We start from the raw sequence: 23,004 nt of genomic DNA, 5'->3' as shown, positions 1-23,004 counted from the left end.
GTCTCCCCCACTCTACCACGTCTCCCCCACTCTACCACGTCTCCGCCCACTCTACCACGTCTCCCCCCACCACGTCTCCCCCCACCACGTCTCCCCCCACCACGTCTCCCCCCACCACGTCTCCGCCCACTCTACCAGGTGTCCCCTGTGGTTGCTATGTAAATAACTGTCCTATGAATACAAGTTTGTGCAGAAACAATTTTAGAGGCAGGGGTCAGCTGAAACTCTTAACCCCTGAACTCCAATTCAACAATCTGAAACAGTTTTAGCCAGCTCTGTTTTTGTCGTCTGTTTCCAAATCCACAGTAGCCCGGTATTACTTACTTACTTTCCCTCCATCTCTCCAAACTTCCCTCTTTCTGTTCCCAAAGTAATAATTTCTTCAAACCGTCGATATCCAATTTGTCAGGGTGGTTGGAGCAGTGGAGAGGTGGAGCAGTGGAGAGGTGGAGCAGTGGAGCAGTGGAGCAGTGGAGAGGTGGAGCAGTGGAGCAGTGGAGAGGTGGAGCAGTGGAGAGGTGGAGAGGTGGAGAGGTGGAGCAGTGGAGCAGTGGAGAGGTGGAGAGGTGGAGCAGTGGAGAGGTGGAGCAGTGGAGAGGTGGAGCAGTGGAGCAGTGGAGAGGTGGAGCAGTGGAGAGGTGGAGCAGTGGAGAGGTGGAGCAGTGGAGAGGTGGAGCAGTGGAGCAGTGGAGAGGTGGAGAGGTGGAGCAGTGGAGAGGTGGAGCAGTGGAGAGGTGGAGCAGTGGAGCAGTGGAGAGGTGGAGCAGTGGAGAGGTGGAGAGGTGGAGCAGTGGAGAGGTGGAGAGGTGGAGCAGTGGAGAGGTGGAGCGGTGGAGAGGTGGAGCGGTGGAGAGGTGGAGCAGTGGAGAGGTGGAGCAGTGGAGAGGTGGAGAGGTGGAGCAGTGGAGCAGTGGAGCAGTGGAGAGGTGGAGAGGTGGAGCAGTGGAGAGGTGGAGCAGTGGAGAGGTGGAGAGGTGGAGCAGTGGAGAGGTGGAGCAGTGGAGAGGTGGAGCGGTGGAGCAGTGGAGAGGTGGAGAGGTGGAGCAGTGGAGAGGTGGAGCAGTGGAGAGGTGGAGAGGTGGAGCAGTGGAGCAGTGGAGCAGTGGAGCAGTGGAGAGGTGGGTGAAGGCAGGGATGGAGGAGGGTATATATGATTCACTCCAAACATACGAAATGGCATGTCTGACTTCGGTCATTCTCCCTCTGCCTGTCTGTCTGTTATTCTCTCTACCCCTGTCTCTCTCTCACTCTGTCTGCCTCTCTGTGTGCTTTGATGCCAAGGAGAAAAAAGTTAAAAACAATCCGGGACATGAATTAAGATGACTGTTTTTCTTCATACACCCGCTGGGGGAATGAAAATAAAAAAGCAAGAAGGAAAAAGGACAAGCGGAGATGGGTGGACTCTGAGTGTCCCTGAAGGTCAAGGATTTAAAGGCTCCTTTAGAAGACGACCAGAGAATAAAATAACTCATAGAGTTCTATAACAGAACCCCACTGGTGTGTATTCCATATTCTAGAACCCCAGGCCTCTACTGTTCTGTTCCGTTGTACAGAGCCGGGCGACGCCTCAGGCGAGCTGTATCCATGACAGCCAAGGAGACATTGTTCCTTTCATTCTAACGTCTAATTGGTGGATTAATGGTCTCGGAACACAGGTCGGTCAGTTGGAGACACAGCCCTGGCGCAAGCTTGGCCTCGAGGACCCCTCGGCCCCACGTCTGGGTCTGGCTACAGGGCTGTGGGACCGGAGGCTGGAGACAGGCGTTATCCTGGCCACCTAAAGACAGCTCCAAAGTCAACAGCCTACAGCTGCCTGAATCAACTGTATTGTATGGATAACAAGGGACGTGCACACACACACACACGCACGCACACACCTCTGCAAGGCCTTACACACAGATCAATGAAGTTAGACTGAAACATTAAGGGAGGGAAATTTCCAGCACTGGCCCGAGATAAGTAGGAGGAAGAGGAGGAGAGGGTTGGAGGATGAAGGGGTGTCCTGGGCTAACCTACTGAAGACCCTCCTCTTCCTCCCCTCCGGCTCCAAAGGGCCGAGCCAAATGTAGAGGAGCACATTGTCCTTCCCAAATCGGTTCTGTCTCAACTGACACCGGGCGTTTGGAAAGAACGGGGCGGGCCGGTTTGGCCAGGGACAGAGTCACGATCCTGGGCCGTGCTTGGCAGGGAAAGAGGGGCGCCACTGGTGGAGGGATGGAGGGGTCTCCCTGAGGCTAGGGGCCTTCACTGTGTTCACCTCTGGGGGGAGGTGGGGGGAGGTGGGGGGAGGAGCACACAAACGCTGTTCAGTCAGATGACCTTCGGCTTGGACGAATGATCTGGCTCCACGAAGCACAGCACGAATGCTGGGCAAGGACACACGCCCGCACATTAACACCCGCACGTTAACACCCACACATTAACACCCACACACACTGCGTCATCGACCAGGATCAACAGGCACATCCAACATTCAAACTAATGAGCAATATAAACGAAAAGAACAGACCAAAGGATGGATGGAGGCCTGGATAGAGGGAAAGAGAGAGAGGAGAACGAGTGAGTGATGGAGCGCCAGAGAAAACAGTAAACCCATGGTGACGTGTGGACTGATGCCTGTCGTCCTGATAAGGAGTTCAGACAGCAGATCCACACTGTGTGCGCAGGTTCTTCACACCAAACAACACACCGCTTCTGATTCTGGACCACTATCTGATAAGTATGTATCCCAAATCGCACCCTGTTCCCCTAAGAGGATATACAGGCCTCAGTGAAGAGTAATGCCTCAAGTGTTAGGGAATAGGGTGCCCTTTAGGAGTTAACTAGCAGGTAACCAATTAACCCTCGGTGGAGCGGAGCACTGGTATATGACTCGGACAACTGAACCCGGAATGAGCAACTGGAGAAGAAGCCAACGCAACAGCTAGGCAGACTGAATAGGAAAATGAGAGAAAAGAGCAAAGGGAGGGAGGGAGGGTTTGGCGAAACTAGGTCCTACTATAGGGCCTCTAAATGGTCTTTTGAACAGCGTGTCTTCAGGTAACTGGGTGGGGAAAATAAACCGACAAAAGTCTCACCTTAACCTGTTGGGAGCTCTCATTCAGGTTGTCCTCTCTCTTCCTGACCTCCTCCATCAGCTGGGCATTCTTGCTCTTCTCCACTTGCTCTTTGTGCTTCAGACTGGCCACCTTCTTGGTCTGGTCCTTCATCTGCCTGGAGGACCGAGAGGGAAAGGGTGGAAGGTCAGGAAACATGCTGACCAATCAACACTGAACCTCAGCCTTCATCGTCCTGGGGGGTGGAAGGTTAGAGACCCTGATGGACCACAGGACATAGCAAAGAAAACACACATGATGCTGAAACTGCTAAGGGATGCAGAGACAATCATTTGGAGCCAAAATAAGTCCCAAACTCTTCCAAGCCTTTTTCTCTGGGGCCTGAAACAGGACCGGATATGACACAAGAACCCAAAAGCAAAACAGAATTATATTGTTCTTGAATGAGGAGGCCGGTTTCTGTTAGGAGCTTGGTCGTATCAAACAGCGGGGAAGTAGATTCTGTGTGTGTGTGTGTGTAATCAGGTTCTGCAGCAGGTCGGTTCTGATTCTGTGTGTGTGTGTGTGTAATCAGGTTCTGCAGCAGGTCGGTTCTGATTCTGTGTGTGTGTGTGTATAATCAGGTTCTGCAGCAGGTCGGTTCTGATTCTGTGTGTGTGTGTGTGTGTGTGTAATCAGGTTCTACAGCAGGTCGGTTCTGATTCTGTGTGTGTGTGTGTAATCAGGTTCTACAGCAGGTCGGTTCTGATTCTGTGTGTGTGTGTGTGTGTGTAATCAGGTTCTACAGCAGGTCGGTTCTGATTCTGTGTTTGTGTGCTCCTATTTATCCGTTCTGCGATGTCTGCATTCTGGCATTGCCTGGGCCCATATCAGTTACCCAGAGCAGCTTGACTTGATCAAGAAAACCTGAAGAGTACACACACACACACACACACACACACACACACGCATGCACGCGCACACACACACCCACACACACACACACCCACACACACACACATTCACCAATACGCTTTACTGTGTTTAATGACTCATAATACAGTACTTCACCCACAGCCTCTGACACACACACACGCTGAGTTGGGGTTAGGTTGTCGTGATGAGTCCCTGGGAAGGCTTTGTGGAACGCTAACTCTGGAGTCATACAAAATCATTCTCTACTCCGAGGACTCGTCCACAGTCAGAAGGGGACACTAATGTTGTTTATGGTAAATATTTTCGGATTAAACCTCTTCCTTTATCTTTCGATGACCCACATGGGGCAGAAAGCGTCAGCCAATGAGTGAGGGACCTGCAGCGTGTCCAGCCTCTCACATGGAATGGTCCTAGCAAGGACACACAAACACACACACACTCACACAGACACCACTGTTCTATAGTGCTGGGCAACTATTACATCACTCACTTACACACCATTTGCAGGTTTCAAGCAGGTTTTTCTCAGGATCACCGGGTACATAATCCCACTGGCCTGAACAGGGGCCCATGGACAGTTGGAAGACAAACAGATCAGGGGCCCAGGGACAGTTGCAAGACAAACAGGGGCCTAGGGACAGCTGGAAGACAAACAGAACAGGGGCCCAGGGACAGTTGGAAGACAAATAGACCAGGGGCCCAGGGACAGATGGAAGACCAACAGAACAGGGGCCCAGGGAAAGGAGGAAGACAAACAAAACAGGGGCCCAGGGACAGGTGGAAGACAGACCGGTGACATCAAAGGTCCACCAATATATTTCACAGTACGAATGTGGTTCTTTTCTGCTCACGCAAATTTTGACTCAAAACCGACTACTCACGTGTGCTTGAGCATTCCACGTGCAAACACACTCTCAGATGAGCACACACCCACACACACACACACACACACACACAGATACACACCAAGGCTATCCCCCTCCCTCGCTACCCCCCCCCCCATATCCGCTGTATCCTTTTGTCAACATTTCCAGAGGGATTCTCCTGGGACAAAAGCTCTGATGACAGCCTGCTGAGCCAGCCTGTACCAGGGGGTTAGACTCCGACCAGCACCTCAACCTCTCATTCCATGGATTCCTGCCTCTGTGTGTGTGTGTGTGTGTGCGTGTGTGCGCGTGTGTGTGTGTGCGCGTGTGTGCGCGCTTATCAGAGACACATAGTTAACGAGTGGGTAGGACCGTTAGAGGCAGCCAAGAGATCACGTTAATAGTCTGTGATACAGAGGAAAAATGGGAATGTAATGTTGTGAGCACAAGGCCCTCTTTTATAACGCTACAGTGTGTAAGAGTGTGTTTTACATCCTCCAACCTAGAGCATTTGGCTTCGCTGGGTATGTCTTGAGTACAGATATGTTATTATAATATACAGTACAATGTTTGTGTGTGTGTGTGTGTGTGTGTGTCTCTTTCCACTTTGTGGGTCCTACTGAAATGGTCCCTTTGGGGAGCCAGTAAGTAAACACTATTAATATTAATTGCCTGTCTCGGAACTCAGCCACCCCAGAGGAGTGCGGTTTCGGTATGAAGTAAATATGATACAAATAAGAGACGTTTACCCACAAAGAATATTTTCAATACAGCGGGCACTAAAACAATCATTCCTCTTCACCGAGTTCAGCTCAAATATCCTCCCGGACAGAAACTCCTGTGTACTCTCAGTATCTCCCAATTTTTTCGTGTGGGGGGGGGGGTTCCCAAACATGGCCAGTGAAATGGTCCCCCTGTGGGCAATGGGCGATGACGTCAGGGCGACCAGTTCTGCCTGCCACGCTAAGACAGTCTTCCTCGGATGTTGTCCGGACCATGCGCGAACTGATTTATTTTTATAAAGTATCACATAGGCTGCAGTGGCGCCACAACACTACAGGGCAACGCCTCAGACCGCCGCGCCACCTGAGCCACAGGGCCGTGCAGATTTTTAAAACGTCGGCCAACCCTGCCGGGAGGTGGAGCAACCAATCACAATCCTAACCCTAACCCAACCCTGGCAGGAGTGGGAAACAGCCGGTCACAATCCTAACCCTAACCCAACCCTGGCAGGAGTGGGAAACAGCCGGTCACAATCCTAACCCTAACCCAACCCTGGCAGGAGGGGGAAACAGCCAGTCACAATCCTAACCCTAACCCAACCCTGGCAGGAGGGGGAAACAGCCAGTCACAATCCTAACCCTAACCCAACCCTGGCAGGAGGGGGAAACAGCCAGTCACAATCCTAACCCTAACCCAACCCTGGCAGGAGGGGGAAACAGCCAGTCACAATCCTAACCCTAACCCAACCCTGGCAGGAGGGGGAAACAGCCAGTCACAATCCTAACCCTAACCCAACCCTGGCAGGAGGGGGAAACAGCCAGTCACAATCCTAACCCTAACCCAACCCTGGCAGGAGGGGGAAACAGCCAGTCACAATCCTAACCCTAACCCAACCCTGGCAGGAGTGGGAAACAGCCGGTCACAATCCTAACCCTAACCCAACCCTGGCAGGAGGGGGAAACAGCCAGTCACAATCCTAACCCTAACCCAACCCTGGCAGGAGGGGGAAACAGCCAGTCACAATCCTAACCCTAACCCAACCCTGGCAGGAGGGGGAAACAGCCAGTCACAATCCTAACCCTAACCCAACCCTGGCAGGAGTGGGAAACAGCCGGTCACAATCCTAACCCTAACCCAACCCTGGCAGGAGGGGGAAACAGCCAGTCACAATCCACTGTGGAGGAATCCTTTATGCACTGTGTCTCTGTGAGAGTCCCGACATCCAACACTTTCCTTTCCCCCAGATAAAACACATTAGAGGAACAGCGTTTCTCCTGTATTCACTCAAACCCTCCGGGACACGCTGCTGTAAACATCACAACCCCTCTTTCCCTTCCTTCATCCACTGATCTGCCTGGTTACAGTAACTAGGACGTCCATGCAGCCGTGTCGGAGCCTCTTGATATTCGTTAGTGGGAATGTTCAGCGAGCGCCACACTGAACCCTGGTCTGGAAACAGCTAACCGTTGCTCTGTGTGTTTAAACAGAAAATCTGGACGACCTTCAGAAGAGGGAAAAGAAAAACACCTGGTGGGCTTATTATCATGTCAAACTCTCTCTTTCTGCATCCCTTCATCTCTCTCTCTACACTCCCTCTCTCTCCATCCCTTCATCCCTCTACACTCCTTTTCTCTCCATCCCTTCATCTCTCTCTCTACACTCCCTCTCTCTCCATCCCTTCATCCCTCTACACTCCTTTTCTCTCCATCCCTTCATCTCCCTACACTCCCTTTAAAAACTCCATCCCTCTCTCTACAACTCTTTTTAACCATCCCTCTCTAAGCTTTTTATCTCCATCCCTCTTCCAATCCCTCGTTTTCTGCCCACCCTTTTTTAACCCTATCCCTCCCTCCCTCCCCCTATCCCACCCTCCCTCCGTCCGGCCTTCCAGAGGGAGGGAGACATAGTGGAGAAGTTGCAGTACAGGTACTCCAAGCCAAACACAACCGACTCAGTGTGAAACCAAAGCTTGCAGCAGAAAGACCCCATACAGGCACAAACACACGCACACAGACACACACACACACACACACACCACTCTCTGCGTACTCACACATGCTAACAAATCACATGATAAAACCTAACGCATGATGACAGGCATGTACATACACACATACAAACACATATTTGAGGTTTTATTATTCTTGCGGGGCCCTCGCAACATTGTTCTCTTTCAAAATTCCTTTTGTCGTAAACCCCTAACTACAGCTGCAAAAGCCTGACAGATACTGGACAGAAATGTGCTTGGCATAAAGGGTCAGGCAAGCAACGTCCAGAATCAGCAGTTTTGTTAGAGCGCTTTCTGTTTTCTTTGCACAAACATGGCTGCAACTTGTAATGGTTTTAGCTACATTAGACCGTTCTTGTAAGATAAAACTCAGTTGGACACGTGTGACCTGTCTCCCTGACAGAGTGGACAGGACCTTGAAGTAAATCAGCCTGACTGGGAAAAACAGCAACGGAAAGATCATAAAAATGACTGCTTGAGCATTACCAAAGATTTTCAACCTTCCCAGATTAAAATATTATTACAGATCAGTACAGAAAATCAAACTATTATTGGTCCAAACAAGAAAGCCAACATAAGCTAATAGCTTATACATGGAGGGTCAGCCAGACCTGGACTCATCGAAGTGTATCGCCACCTTGTGGAAGACGGGACACATGCAAGCTCAACTCATTCACAAACTTTACAAAGTCAAAATGTTTTAAACTTTTTTAATTAACATTATTGCCATGATCTTTAAATTCAGGAAAATCGTTAATAAGAAAATATAAATTTTGCATCTAAAGGGTTCTTATTTCATGCATTAATATTTGATACAAAATGCTTTTGGCTAAAGGGTGTTTACTTCAAAAAAAAAAAAAGATCTTCAAAATTATCTGAGAATTAGCATTAAAACATCACTGATTTGATTTTAAAATGATGCATCAAATATTCCTTTAAAAAAGAGAGATCAAATATATGCCCGGGAACAAACCACAACATCGTTGTCTGTTTCTAGTTAATTATCTAGTCTTGTGAATATAATACTATGCCTATTCTGCACTGGTCTACCCACTTACACATCCTGCAAAAGAGTCCTGCTATTTGCCATTCGATATCAATTGAGCTGAACTATCCCATGGAGACGAACCTCACTGAGACCTTTATAGACCAGGCAATTAGACGGGCAACCACACATCCAAATGAACGCACTAGCAGGACCTAATGCGCAATGTGTGAAGTAAATGTTTCCCTGACAACTGTCTGATTCAAAGCACCCATTGTTAGTTATCAGAAAACAGGAGGCCGACAAATGAGAGGAGCTGAGGAAATAATTACAAGGTTTGGCTTCGAAATTAAGACCCCATCTGTGTAGGGGACAGTTACATAAGACATCGCGAAGAGAGTGGAGCAGGAGAAATGAGAGGAGGAGGGCAGAGGAGACGAGTGGAGAGGAGACGAGGGGAGAGGAAACGAGGGGAGAGGAAACGAGGGCAGAAGAGATGAGGACTGTCATCCCATTTGGAGTCTTTAAATGTATGAAATGTTCCTGAACAAATTGGGTTAAACTCAGCCAGGCCTCGTTCTGGTTCTGTATACCGAGTACCACAAACCCACTCCCCGCCCTTCACACACACACACCCACACAAACACACACACACACAAAAACACACACAAACACTCACACACCCACCCACACACACACACACACAAACCGTCCCCTTACTCCCAGCAAAAACAGGGTTAACAGCCAATGTCAAACGAGGACATCCACCGTCGCATAACGCCTTGACCTGCACTAGCTACGTCCCAAATGGCACACTACCCTCCGGTGCCCTGCTCCGGACCAACCCCCTGGCCGACACCCCCTGTCAGCTCTGGAACAGGGCACCGTTTGGGACAGGGGTTTGTGGCTAAAGCTTCCCCCCAGAATATCAGTAAGCGACTGTTGATCATTGTTTTTCTTTCTCCTCTCTCCACAACCCGGGGTCTTTTCATTGGCCAGCAGGACGCTGAGACGGGCGTTTGGCGAGCGTCGCCAGGGAGAGGTCGATGTCGTAAAAGAGGGGCGGAGCCGAGGCGAGGGAACAGAAGCGTCTTCAACGGCGCCCTAACAAGTGTTCCACTTCAGACCAAGTCTACGATTCGGAGCCAGTCAAAAGCAGTGCCTTGTGAAGGGAACAGGGCGGCATTTGGGAAGTCCCACGGGGGGAGCGTTCCGTTCCCACGCGAGCAGGCCCGACGGGGGCCAGCGCCTGGAACACGGAACACGCCAGAACCCATCCGATTCGACCCGCAGCCGGGGCTGCGGTTAGCTGTTGGCATGGGCGATTAGAATAGGGAAAGCTCCGGAAGGCGGGGGCAGGGTACGACCAGAGTCATTTAGAAACATAACATACGTACAAGGTTGAAGTAACACCACGTTGTAGAGACCGAGCGTTCGGGGTGTATGTCTGTGAGACGGATTTTGATCCTGTTTTGATTTCCACACAAGCATTGGGATCGCTGGGTTAGATCCAGAGCTTAGACTGTAGGAATAGAATAAAAAGTCTGAATTCACCCAAAAAAAGAGACGCCTGTCCTATTAATTTCTATGACCTGGACCATTGCCCTCTCCGGCATGTAGACTACACTGAGCAGCAAAATCCACCACAGAACGCGCACACGTGCACTCGCGCACACGTGCACTCGCGCACACACAAACAACTCTTTCTCAGATGGTTAATCTGAACGCTTATGACAGCGGAGAGTCAGACCAGGCTGAGTGGACCTGCGTGGGACGACCCGGCCAAGGCCAACGAAGAAGACTGGGCCAGAGACCGCACTCCATCCAGACTGGAAACAGACCTGCATGGGCCCACTGGGAGCAGCCGAGACATGGCCTGCGCACACGCGCACGTACACACACATGGGCACACACTCACACACACACATGCGCGCACACACACACACACACACACACAACACACACACACTCATTGACAGAGCTCAGTCATAATAAGAGGACAATATATTTTTAAATGAAATATAATAATAACAGGAGGTAATATACTAACCATGAGGCAACACAATATTTGACGGGAAACTGAGCTGAGAATGGGAAAGTAATAATTCCTCATCATTATAATATGCTCACACACCCATGTTCCCTCACACTGACCTTAACCCAAACCTCAACCTCAGTAACCTAACCTAAACCTAACCCTGATTGGAAATTTCTGCTTAAACCTAACCCCTGATTCTTTCCTAAAGGGGCCGTATCCACATGGTCCATTTTTCATGTTTTATTCAGCATCTGAAGATTTGTATGTAATTATAATAAGCCCATATAGTCACATTCATACAAACACACACAGACACAAACATACCTACTAACACATATACATAGTCACACATAAAAACATAGACACACACACACACACATTTACATAGACACACACACACACATTTACATAGACACACACAAGGGTTGGACCGATCATCAATATGGCTGATTGGATACGATATTCATACTTTTAATAATAATCGGCATTGTTAATTTGTTTGATATGACTGCCGATAAAATACTTTTTAAATGCGCTTCTCTGGCAGCCGCATCTCTGAAAGGTTTTTTCTTTTGTGGCTCAATGTCCCGCCCACGGAATTATCAGATTGGTTATACATCACCAGTAAATAGCCAATCAACACTGTATGTCACTGATTGGCTATTTACTGATGATGTATAGAAAACTTAAAGTTACAGTAAAGTTTTACTTTATTAATACATTTTTTACTGGAAGGAAACAAAGATGACAAAGATTGTAATCAGTCAAATGTACCTGATTTGGGGAACTGACATTTTATCTAAATAAAATGTCAGTTCACAAGAAAAGCTGCTAGGAGCTCCATGCATTTTATTCTTTAATATATAATGTTTAAATGCTCTGTTTTCTAGTATTTCATTGATCATATTTTTAAATGCACGTAAAGAAAGTTTTGTGTTGGAGTTTGTGCTACTTAAAACTTCGACAGAAAAATATGCATTTTTACTGGAAATGTATATAATTCCCAAATATTGGTCATTGGTCGTCTTGATCACTAATAATCAATATTTGCATCAACCCTGAAAAAAAACATATTTGGTGGACCCCTAACACACGCATATACACAGACACACACACAATCAAACACACATACATACACACACTCGCATACATTCACAAACAACATAAACACACACACATACACTTACAGATACATATACACACACACACAAAAAAACACATCCATAGCACTTATTGTGATTCCCTCCCAGCAGACAGTGGGAGTGTTGCTATGCTAGATGACACAGCCCAGTCGGAGGATATCCCTTCTGTTGTCAGCCATTTGTTGACTAATTCCTGCACCCCTCGAGCTCAAAGGAACGCCTAACGTCTGGGAACCTTCATTCCGCATCGCAACACAGACTCATGTGACAGGTGCCCTGGGTTCCCAGACGAGATATCAAACTGGCGCATTTGTGTTTAGTTAGATTTTTCAGGACCAAATCAAACAGAGGCCGGATCAAACAAAAGAAGATGAATGGCACTTCTGTCAGGTGACTAGGTAACACCAGGTTTCTCTTTCTTCTGTCAGGTGACTAGGTAACACCAGGTTTCTCTTTCTTCTGTCAGGTGACTAGGTAACACCAGGTTTCTCTTTCTTCTGTCAGGTGACTAGGTAACACCAGGTTTCTCTTTCTTCTGTCAGGTGACTAGGTAACACCAGGTTTCTCTTTCTTCTGTCAGGTGACTAGGTAACACCAGGTTTCTCTTTCTTCTGTCAGGTGACTAGGTAACACCAGGTTTCTCTTTCTTCTGTCAGGTGACTAGGTAACACCAGGTTTCTCTTTCTTCTGTCAGGTGACTAGGTAACACCAGGTTTCTCTTTCTTCTGTCAGGTGACTAGGTAACACCAGGTTTCTCTTTCTTCTGTCAGGTGACTAGGTAACACCAGGTTTCTCTTTCTTCTGTCAGGTGACTAGGTAACACCAGGTTTCTCTTTCTTCTGTCAGGTGACTAGGTAACACCAGGTTTCTCTTTCTTCTGTCAGGTGACTAGGTAACACCAGGTTTCTCTTTCTTCTGTCAGGTGACTAGGTAACACCAGGTTTCTCTTTCTTCTGTCAGGTGACTAGGTAACACCAGGTTTCTCTTTCTTCTGTCAGGTGACTAGGTAACACCAGGTTTCTCTTTCTTCTGTCAGGTGACTAGGTAACACCAGGTTTCTCTTTCTGAAGAGTAACAACAAGGAAAACAAAGACCACACAAAACTGACAAGGAACAAGCAGCAGGAAAAAGACCAAACTATCAAGGCAAAGAACATTATTCTTTTTTCTTTTCTTTTTTCTATTTTAAAACGGAAGAATTAGGACAAAGGATAAACCATGAATGAACAGTCTATGGTATGGATTTGTATCTACATTTGGCAAAACACACAGCAACATATGTACACACACAGGTGTGATCCATGAGCCTGCTGTGTGCAATGTTTCTATGTTGTGAAGAGAAGTTTCATCGTCTGAAAGATTGTTCCTCCTCATCCATCAAACAACTGACCCTCCTCTTCCTCGTCTATTAAAAAACGGACCTTCCTCTTCCTCATCCATTAAACACCTGACCTTTTTCTTTTTGATCAATTAAACAACTGACACTCCTCTTCCTCATTGATTAAATAACAGCCCTTCATTTTCCTCATCCATTAAACAACTGTCCTTTCTTTTCCTCATCTATTAAACAACTGAATTCCTCTTCCTCATCAATTAAAAAACTGACCTTCCTCTTCCTCATCCATTTAACAACTGACCTTCCTCTTTTTGATCCATTAAACAACTGACCTTCCTCTTCCTCAACCATTAAACAACAGTCCTTACTCTTCTTCATCCATTAAACAACCCTTCCCTCCTTTTCCTCATCCATTAAACAACTGACCTCCCTCATCCATTAAACAACTCAGCTTCCTCATCCATTAAACAACTGACCTTCCTCATCCGTTAAACATCTGACCATCTTTTTCATTCATTAAATAACTGTACTTCCTCTTTCACATCCATTAATCTACAGACCTTCCTCTTCCACATCCATTACACAACTGACCTTCCTCTTCTTCGCCCATTAAAATAATGTCCTTTTTCTTCTTCATCCAATAAACAACTGTCCTTCCTCTTTTTCATCAAATAAAACATCTGTCCATCGTAATCATCCAATAAACATAGCCCAGATGTATGGGGTTGGGACCCTGTAAAATGTTGGGACGCTGTGTAAATGTAAAGGAAAACAAAATGCAATTATGTTCAAATCATTGAAACCCTATATTTAATAGAAAATAGTACAAAGACATCATATCAGATTTTGAAACAGAGAAATGTTAGTTTCTTGAAAAATACATGCCAAATTTGATACCTGCAAAACATTTAAAAGAAGCTGGGACATGGGCAACAAAAGACAGGAAAAGTTGTCTGATGCAACAAGAAACCAGGCAAGCCTAGTTCAGCCGGCCCGCAATAGAAAGATACGAACCCAGATCGCCCATGTGAAAGGCTGTGTCGTTAACCACTACACCACGGAGCTGTACATTTGCCAGGTGTCAGTATAGCCTCTTGTCTCGCTCCTGAACAAATCCTATTTAGCCACTGGCCTTTTTAATAGTTAATTGGCCGTTCATGAATGAAATTGATACAGTTAAACTGAATAACGTTTCTTACTAAGTTTACCTCCCCCACAAATAGTAGCTATGTATTGCATTTGCCCCTGGCCGTTTTAACCGTGTATTAGCGAGTAATAAGCTTAACCGGTATCTACTAACTTACTGGAATAGTCATAAGTCTGCCAAAACAATTTCATTTCATGGCATAGGAACGTATTTTTTACATTCATGGCCAAAAACCTTACTTTTTTCTTTCCTTCATGAATGACATTTATACAATAACTATCAATAAAGGTGACGATAACTAACTTTTTCATAAAGTGAAAAGACGAAAGAATCGTGGAATCTACCAGAAATAATAAATAAATGTTGCTCTCAATAGATTCCAATGTAGGTCTTCCATATGAGAGACAATGTCTTTAACCAATACGCCACGACATTACGACAAGTTTCAGCAGTCGCTCCATTGAGGATTGTTTAAAACTCTACCATCCAAAGACAAAACCAACAAGATCCAGAACCTTCTAGGCCTGAGTTCATTTAAGATGGGCTGAAATGTAGTGGAAAACAGTCCTGTGGTCTGACAAATCAAAATTTGAAAGAAATTTGGGGAATCATGGACACGGAAAGAGGAGAGGGACCATCCGGGTTGTTATCAGTGAACAGTTCAAAAGCCAGCATCTGTGATGGTATCGGGGTGCATTAGTACACATGGCATGGGTGATTGCACATCTGTGAAGGCACCATTAATGTTGAACAATATATACAGGTTTTCAGCAACATATGCTGCCGTCCAGACAATGTCTTTTTCAGGGAAAGCCTTGCTTTTTTGAGCATATTCTGTAATAGAGTCCGGGTGCTAAACTGGCCTGCCTGCAGTCCAGACCTGTCACCCACTGAAAACATTTGGCCCATTATGAAACGCACAATACGACAAAAGGAGACCCTGAAATGTTGAGCAGCTGAAATCCTATATCAAGCAAGAATGGGAAAACGTTTCACTCTCAAAACTACAGCAATTGGTCTCCTCAGTTCCCAAACACTTGTAGTATTGTTAAAAGAAGAGGTGATGCAACACAGTGGTAAACATGCCCCTGTCCCAACATTTTTGAAACATGTTTCTGGCATCAAATTCAAAATGGGCATGTATTTCTCCAAAAACTATAACATTTCACAGTTTCAATATTTGATATGTTGTCTTTGTTCTTTTTTCAATTATCTATAAGGATGAATGATTTGCACATCATTGCATTCTGTTTTTATTTGAATTTTACGTAGCAACCCAACTTTTTAGGAAACAGGGTTGTACATGGTTACTACTCCTCAAAGGCTAAAAACGTGGTTTTGACTGATTAAAAACCAGGGGATAAGATTACATTTAATTGTAATTCATATTCAATGCTTGATTTGGGCACAAGCTCCTCAGAACTGAGAACCAGGCCTCAAACGTTCTACTGCTTCAGCTCCTATTCCTGCTATAGGTCATTGTTTTCCAAAAAAAACTTCTGTTCCACTTACAGAACATTAGTTAAATAGTACTGTGGAACTTCGGTTCCTCTAATGGAACATTAGTCAAAAAGTACTGTGAAGCTTCTGTACTAAAATATAAAGAGTGCCAGTATGCAGAAACCCGTCCTAGGACTTTTTTTCAGTTCAGGTGAAGCACTGTGAATGGCAGGAAATAATGATGAGTAGAGAAACGCAACACTCACCTTGAAGCGAAACTGCAGAGAAGAGAGGAGTGTTCCACAAATAAAAGCGAAAGGAGTGGGAAAGAGGAAAAAGATGTAAGAAGACAAGGAGAGAAAGCACAGAACAGAGCCAGGTTAATATAAGCAGGAACATTCTAAAATCATTTTTACTTTGAGAATTTCACTGTAACTTCAACTAAGGGAGATCTGTTGTGAGGGTTCTACTGGGATATGGCACAGTGCATTGGTTCTACGAATATCAAAACAGAACACTGGACAGACAGGAAAGGGAAGAAAGAGGGAGGGAGGGAGGGAGGACAAGAGGAGGAGGATTTGAATAGAGAGATGGAGGACATGAAGAGAAAGACAGAAGGAGAGGTGGAAAGATTGAGGGATACATATATATATGGATGAGAGAAAGAGGGACAGAGCAGATCGAAAGCTACAACAAAGATGAAATGAAAGAGAACGACACAGACAGGTCCCTATAAAATGCAGGTTTGGAGATGTTACTGACAAAGACCCACTAACTGGAAGGCCTGTTTTCACCTGTAGGGGGCTGCAGTGAGGCACCTTATGATCTTTCTGATCTGAAGCACGCAAGAAGGAAATGAACACTTTTAGAAAATAACCCACAATTCCCCCTGTTTTTCTGACAAACCCGTTTCTCCTCCAGCTTCAAATGCATCATGTTCTGTGTCTGTCTTTCCATTTCTCATAGCCAAACATTTGCCTTGGCCCCAGCACTGATCGCTGATTTTCGGATCCATTTCTCGACGTATGGAGTTGCTCAATCCACCTCAATTACCATCACATGAAATGAAATACATATCCCAAATACATGTAGCTCAAAGCAAGGCAAGGGTGTGTGTTTGTGCGTGTGTGTTGTTCACTTTTCATAATACCAAATTTCTTCTTAGTCAGACAAACAGGAAAACATGAAACTAATCGATCAATCACACCAGCACAAGCAGGACAATCTTCATTTTTCGAACTAACTAAACACACACACACACACAAACTCAACCCTTTCAATGTGAAGCCCTGGCGGCTGTCTCTGCTGCCTGGGTTTTGATTACTCTGGGAGGGAACAGAGCGAGGCCCGCACGCCGTATTATCCCAGTCGATGCTGACGGCTGTCACCTATTGTTTTGTGTTGGATCTGAGGGTAGAGGGAAGCTTCGAGATGATCGGCGCTTTCCAGCCCAAGTTGACAGGTGTCGGGAAATATAGAGAATACGGATTGTAATTGGTGCATAATTCAACACACAATCTTTTCCCCTCCGTGTCGTTCATTTCACTTTTTCTCATCTTCTCTCTTGCAGACGTTTCCGTCGCTTCCTGTCTTCGATTTCCAACACTGTAACTCCTCCGTTCCTTCACTGGATTATAACTGATCTCTCAGGTCCACGGTCGTTGCTCCAAAGCCTCCTCTGTCGGTGGCATGGATGGAAAAAGGAGCGACAGACGGGGAGTGTGTGTGAGTGTGTCTCCGTCAACCACCCGTCAGTTGTGAATATGGTGCCGATAAAGACTGACTACTGTGGCCTGTCAATTGCCCATAGGTTCTTCTGAGGGGTTCATAAGGGTGAGATAGAGACACACGTCCTTCTACCCTTCCTAGAGGAAACTCTGGCACACACAATGCACAACCCCATACACAACACACACACTGTACCCAAGACCACACAACACACACACATTACACAAGACCACACAACATACACACTGTACCCAAGACCACACAACACACACACATTACACAAGACCACACAACACACACACTGTACCCAAGACCACACAACACACACACATTACACAAGACCACACAACACACACACAGTACCCAAGACCACACAACACACACACAGTACCCAAGACCACACAACACACACACACAGTACCCAAGACCACACAACACACACACATTTACATAAGACCACACAACACACACACACATTCCACAAAACCACACAACACACACACATTACACAAGACCACACAACACACACACACATTCCACAAAACCACACAACACACACACATTTACATAAGACCACACAACACACACACATTGCACAATAAAACACATCACACTCACATTACACACATATGTCGACATCAAAACATATTCTAAAAGTAGAATTAATGGATAACTTCTATGCTCTGCATAAATTACAGATATCCCCTGATTAACAGTAAAAAAAATGCCTTGCCTACATTAAACCATACCTTACGAATGTGGTTGAATCTGGGAATCATTTAATAAAGACAGTATTTGGTTGAATTTAGATAAGAGGGGCTGATTTGTTTTTTTTACACTGGCCTGACATAGCAGGTTCTGAATCAACAGCACAATGACAGGAGATTCAGATTTACATCGGCTGCAAGTAGACACTTCTGGTCATTGTGGTATATTATGATGGAAATTTGGGGGACAACATTGTGACTCCCTGGTCTTATGGACTGAGCGTATTTAATTCCAAGTCAAGCACCGTCCGTAGTTTACAATAAAACACAGTATGTCTTTAACATAATGGACTGCTTTTTAAACAGGGAGGTGTGCATTATGGGCATGATTAACTACAGAGAAGAATAAAATGAATTGCATTTCATTAGCTTAATTGTTCCACAGAACTATTTAGCATAAACACACACACACACACACAGTCACTACAGCCAGCAGAGAAAGAACAATTAGTAGTTCTAAAGAAAACAGCAAGGGTTCAGAATGGGTTCTAGTGGGCTTCTAGGAGGTTCTAAAGGCGCTCCCAAAGGGGACAAGAGCTCAAGCATCTTCCTGAGAGCCTTAGCCTGTCATGTTATTTAGCGCTGTGCCGGGAAGAATGACGTTTGACAATTTGAAAGGGCCCATTAAGTCTAGTTACTCGTGGTCAGTAATTTAGGGATATGGTTCTGCGTCCCAAATGGGACCCTGGGTCCCAGGTTGTGCCCAGAGCACTGGTAGAAAGTAGTGGACTATGCAGGGAATGGGATTCATTTGGAAAGAGTGTGTATTAACCACCCTAAGGAAAAGGTTAGCTCAGCAAAGGCCCTTTCAGACAGACACACACAGTGAGAATAAAGCTATTTTTGACTCAGCATCATTCATTATTACATTTATACCGGACTGAGCTGGAGATGGAAGGAATCCTACACTGGCCTACAATTCATTATCACCAATTAAACCCAAGTCAACTAAAATACGAGTGACACACTCGGGTCCTTGTGAATACCGAAATAGCCAGGCTGTCCGCAAACGTGGGAATAAAGCAACACGAATATAAAGTAGACATACACAGTGGCCTATTACTTCACCAAAGAACACAGAACGAGGGGAAGTGAGGGGGGGAGTAGGAGAGACAGGGGAGGGGAGAATGGGGGAGAGAAGAGAGAGAATGAGAAATGAGGAGAAAGAGAGAGAAGGGGGAGCGAGGAGGACTGAAACGTAATCCACCAGGAGATGTAAAACCAGAAATACACACACTGAAACAACCATAAAAATAGTATAAATAGAACAGGCAATGCCATTCAAGTGGATGACGGCGTAATTCGTGGACAGGCCCCCGAGACCAACAACACATTAAGTTCACCAATCAACCTGACAGGACGGGAAGTGCCAAGTCTGTCCTCTTTGTTCCTTTTCAATGGACGCCGCTTGCACCTTTTGCTATTTAAGGGCTGACTTTGGGTCATGAAAAGCGGTCCAACTTTGAGCACACAGTGGTGCATCAATGATGGTGATGAGTTACTCCCCCTCACCAGATATGGTTGAAGTACAGGGCAGTATAACCACGGACATACATCCATATCTGACCAGGGCCGAAACACTCCTGGTTGTTTTTCTCCTGCCTCCTGGTTAATTGCGCTCACCTGTTATGCCATATCTGAACAGTTCCCAGATCAGAAGGAGAGAGTTGCAAACCACCAGAGTGTTTCGGCCCTCCAGCACCGGAAGTCAACAGCCCCGGTACAGTGTGATATAACATCACACCTGGATGGAGAAGGGGACGTCTGAGTAGCAGGTCTTGCTGATATATATTCAGAAATTGATTTAAAGAACACGAAAAAATATATATATACAGAATATCAGAAATATCACCGTGTACCATAGTAAACACATTTATGGTGTTCATAAGCATTAAAGATGCATTCTGGGGCTTTGTATAAACCATTAACAGAATCACTTTCATCCCGCAATTAGCCACGAGATTCCAAGTGTTTAAAAGCAAGTGATTTCAAGGGGCACATATCAGCAATTGCGTGATATGGCACACTATTCAGGGACCCTTTCTGGCTCGACAGTGCCAGTTGAACAACCAGCGGCCCAGAATGCACCTTTAAGTGAGCCACAGATGTTGTGTGCCAGTCAAAGTGACTGGAGAGGTGCTTCATCGTGCTGGGTGATTCTGATTGGCTATTAGTGACACGTTCCGTGCTGCAGTCAAGACAGTGAAAGAGGCACATTACAGCTCAGTGTCACTAACAGGAAGTGACATCACCACTCACTTGCCCAGGTAGTCCCAGACTATCCCTCCCATTGGCTGAGAGCCAAAGGTCACAGGGGTGGCAACCTGCCGAGGCTCATGGGAACGCCACAGGTGAGAGCGAGAGGGCAGAGGCAGAGACGACTGTCTGAGAGCCAACACACAGATGAGATTGTGGGCACACACACAGACACACACACAGACACACACACAGACACACATGCTCACACAGATGCTCAGACACGCACACACACACACCAATACACACATGGAAAAGAAGGAAAATGGGATGGATATACAGGAGTTCTCAAAACCAAGTAAATCAAAGATAAGGGAAAAATATCAAGAAACAAAAAAGACAGAGAAAAACAGATGACTGAATGTCCAAACTTTTGTCTGGTACTGCATGTCCTCACTACTGGAAGTCATGCAGGATGAGTCAACCTGGATAAATCAGCCTGGATTAGCCATCCTCAAATAGTCATCCTGGATTAGTAAACCTGGATAAATCATCCTGGATTAGTCAGCCTGAATTAGTCAGCCTGGATAAATCATCCTGGTTTAGTCAACCTGGAGAAGTCATCCTGGATTAGTCAGCCTGGATAGGTCAGCCTGGATAGGTCAGCCTGTATATTTGCTAAATGTCACAGTGTGTGGAGATGCTGCTTCCAGACATGTTAATGTTAAGTTAGATTCATTCACTTTAGAAGAGGAATAGAAACAGGATTCAAAAACAGACTGTAGAGGTTTTCAAATGGGGTTTTGGGTTGAACAAGTGTTACAGGACAGGGGTTTAGTTTTGGGTTGAACTAGTGTTACAGGGCATGGGTTTAGTTTGGGTCGAACTAGTGTTACAGGGCAGGGGTTTAGTTTGGGTTGAACTAGTGTTACAGGGCAGGGGTTTAGTTTTGGGTTGAACTAGTGTTACAGGGCAGGGGTTTAGTTTTGGGTTGAACTAGTGTTACAGGACAGGGGTTTAGTTTTGGGTTGAACTAGTGTTACAGGACAGGGGTTTAGTTTTGGGTTGAACTAGTGTTACAGGACAGGGGTTTAGTTTGGGTTGAACTAGTGTAAGAGGGGAGGGGTTTAGTTTGGGTTGAACTAATGTAAGAGGGGAGGGGTTTAGTTTTGCGTTGAACTAGTGTTACAGGACAGGGGCTTAGTTTTGAGTTGAACTAGTGTCACAGGGCAGGGGTTTAGTTTAGAGTTGAACTAGTGTCACAGGGCAGGGGTTTAGTTTTGAGTTGAACAAGTGTCACAGGGCAGGGGTTTAGTTTTGAGCTGAACCAGTGTAAGAGGGGAGGGGTTTAGTTTGGGTTGAACTAGTGTTACAGGACAGGGGTTTAGTTTTGCGTTGAACTAGTGTTACAGGACAGGGGCTTAGTTTTGAGTTGAACTAGTGTCACAGGGCAGGGGTTTAGTTTAGAGCTGAACCAGTGTCACAGGGCAGGGGTTTAGTTTTGAGTTGAACCAGTGTCACAGGGCAGGGGTTTTGCCAGGGCAAGTGATTGATCTCACCAATTGCAGAGGTGGGCATTTAAAGGCTAGGGCTTATGACCTCTGACATGATGGCTTATGTCAGCTGATGGGTTATGACCTCTGACATGGAAGCACTCTGATCTACAAGACCATACATGGACTGGGGAACTGCAATCACACACTTGCATCTCACACACACACACAAACACACACTCCCTTACTTCTCCAATTCATTGATCTTCTTGTCCTTGTCATTTTTCTCATTCTCCATCTCCCTGAGGATCTCCAGCAGCCGATCCACCTCCGCCTGCGCCCTCCCAGAATCCTCTCTGTGCCGAGTTACTTCCTGTTCCAGAGTGGCGATGCGTTCGGACAGCTCTGTGTTGGCCTGGGCCTCCAATGTGGCATTCTGGGCCTGGAGATAGACCAGGGGACAGAGGTCAGGTTGATAGAGACAGAGGTCAAGATTCAAGACAACACAGCATGCCAGTGGTTTGGGTTTGGCCAGAACCTTCGCGAGGGCCTTCTGGAGAAAAACATTTGAAAGACAATGAATCACTGAAACACACACACACACACGTTTCCTGTGTACTCATGAATCCCCACATTAACTACGAGGCCATTAGGCTTTATGAGTATGTGCATGTCTCTTCCTGACTGGGCTCTCAGCCTCCATACAGCTGTTCTCACTGTGGCTGTGTTCTTTGGACGTGACTCTAACACCCATCTGAGCTCAGAGAGGGGCCTTCTCAAGCACAACGCGCACACTTTTGTTTTCACATCTCTCTCGTTCCCTTGTTCCCGCTTCGCTCTTTCTCTTTCTCTCTTTCCTCGCTCCTAATGTCTCCATGGCTGCGACGCAGGCCTCTGCCCAAACCCAACAGCTATAAATCATACAGGGGGTTCGGGTTAGCAGAGGGACAAAATGACACACGTGCGCGCACACACACACACGCATACACACAGAAAAGCCAGCCAGGCACCTGCTCAGACTGTTAAAGGAGTCCTTGAGAGGGCTTGATGAGGAGCTCAGGTCCAGAGGAGGTGAAGGTGGCCCCCTAAGGTTAGTGGTTGGCTAAGGCTGGTTGAAAGCACAACGGCTGCCCATGTAAGACACGGCTGGCTCTCCATCTGCTCA

At 46.3% G+C, this 23,004-nt stretch overlaps 1 protein-coding gene across 14 annotated transcripts in view; it reads right to left on the bottom strand.

Moving 5' to 3' along the window:
* LOC105024897 (ELKS/Rab6-interacting/CAST family member 1) overlaps positions 1-23,004 on the bottom strand; it is a 254,096-nt gene that overhangs the window by 144,954 nt on the left and 86,138 nt on the right. For 10 of the 14 annotated variants that reach the window (XM_034287688.1, XM_029114443.2, XM_034287691.1 and 7 more), the window contains 3 exons: positions 22,088-22,281; positions 15,922-15,933; positions 3,078-3,213 (listed from right to left, as the gene is read on the bottom strand). In XM_034287688.1, the coding sequence (XP_034143579.1) occupies positions 3,078-3,213; positions 15,922-15,933; positions 22,088-22,281 (342 nt within the window). The remainder of the gene's footprint in view (positions 1-3,077; positions 3,214-15,921; positions 15,934-22,087; positions 22,282-23,004) is intronic. The other 4 variants (XM_034287690.1, XM_029114445.2, XM_029114447.2 and 1 more) reach the window with 1 other exon arrangement.

The sequence above is a fragment of the Esox lucius genome, chromosome 18, assembly GCF_011004845.1.
Source record: "Esox lucius isolate fEsoLuc1 chromosome 18, fEsoLuc1.pri, whole genome shotgun sequence".
Taxonomy (NCBI): domain Eukaryota; kingdom Metazoa; phylum Chordata; class Actinopteri; order Esociformes; family Esocidae; genus Esox; species Esox lucius.
This window is presented reverse-complemented; position numbering and strand designations above follow the sequence as displayed.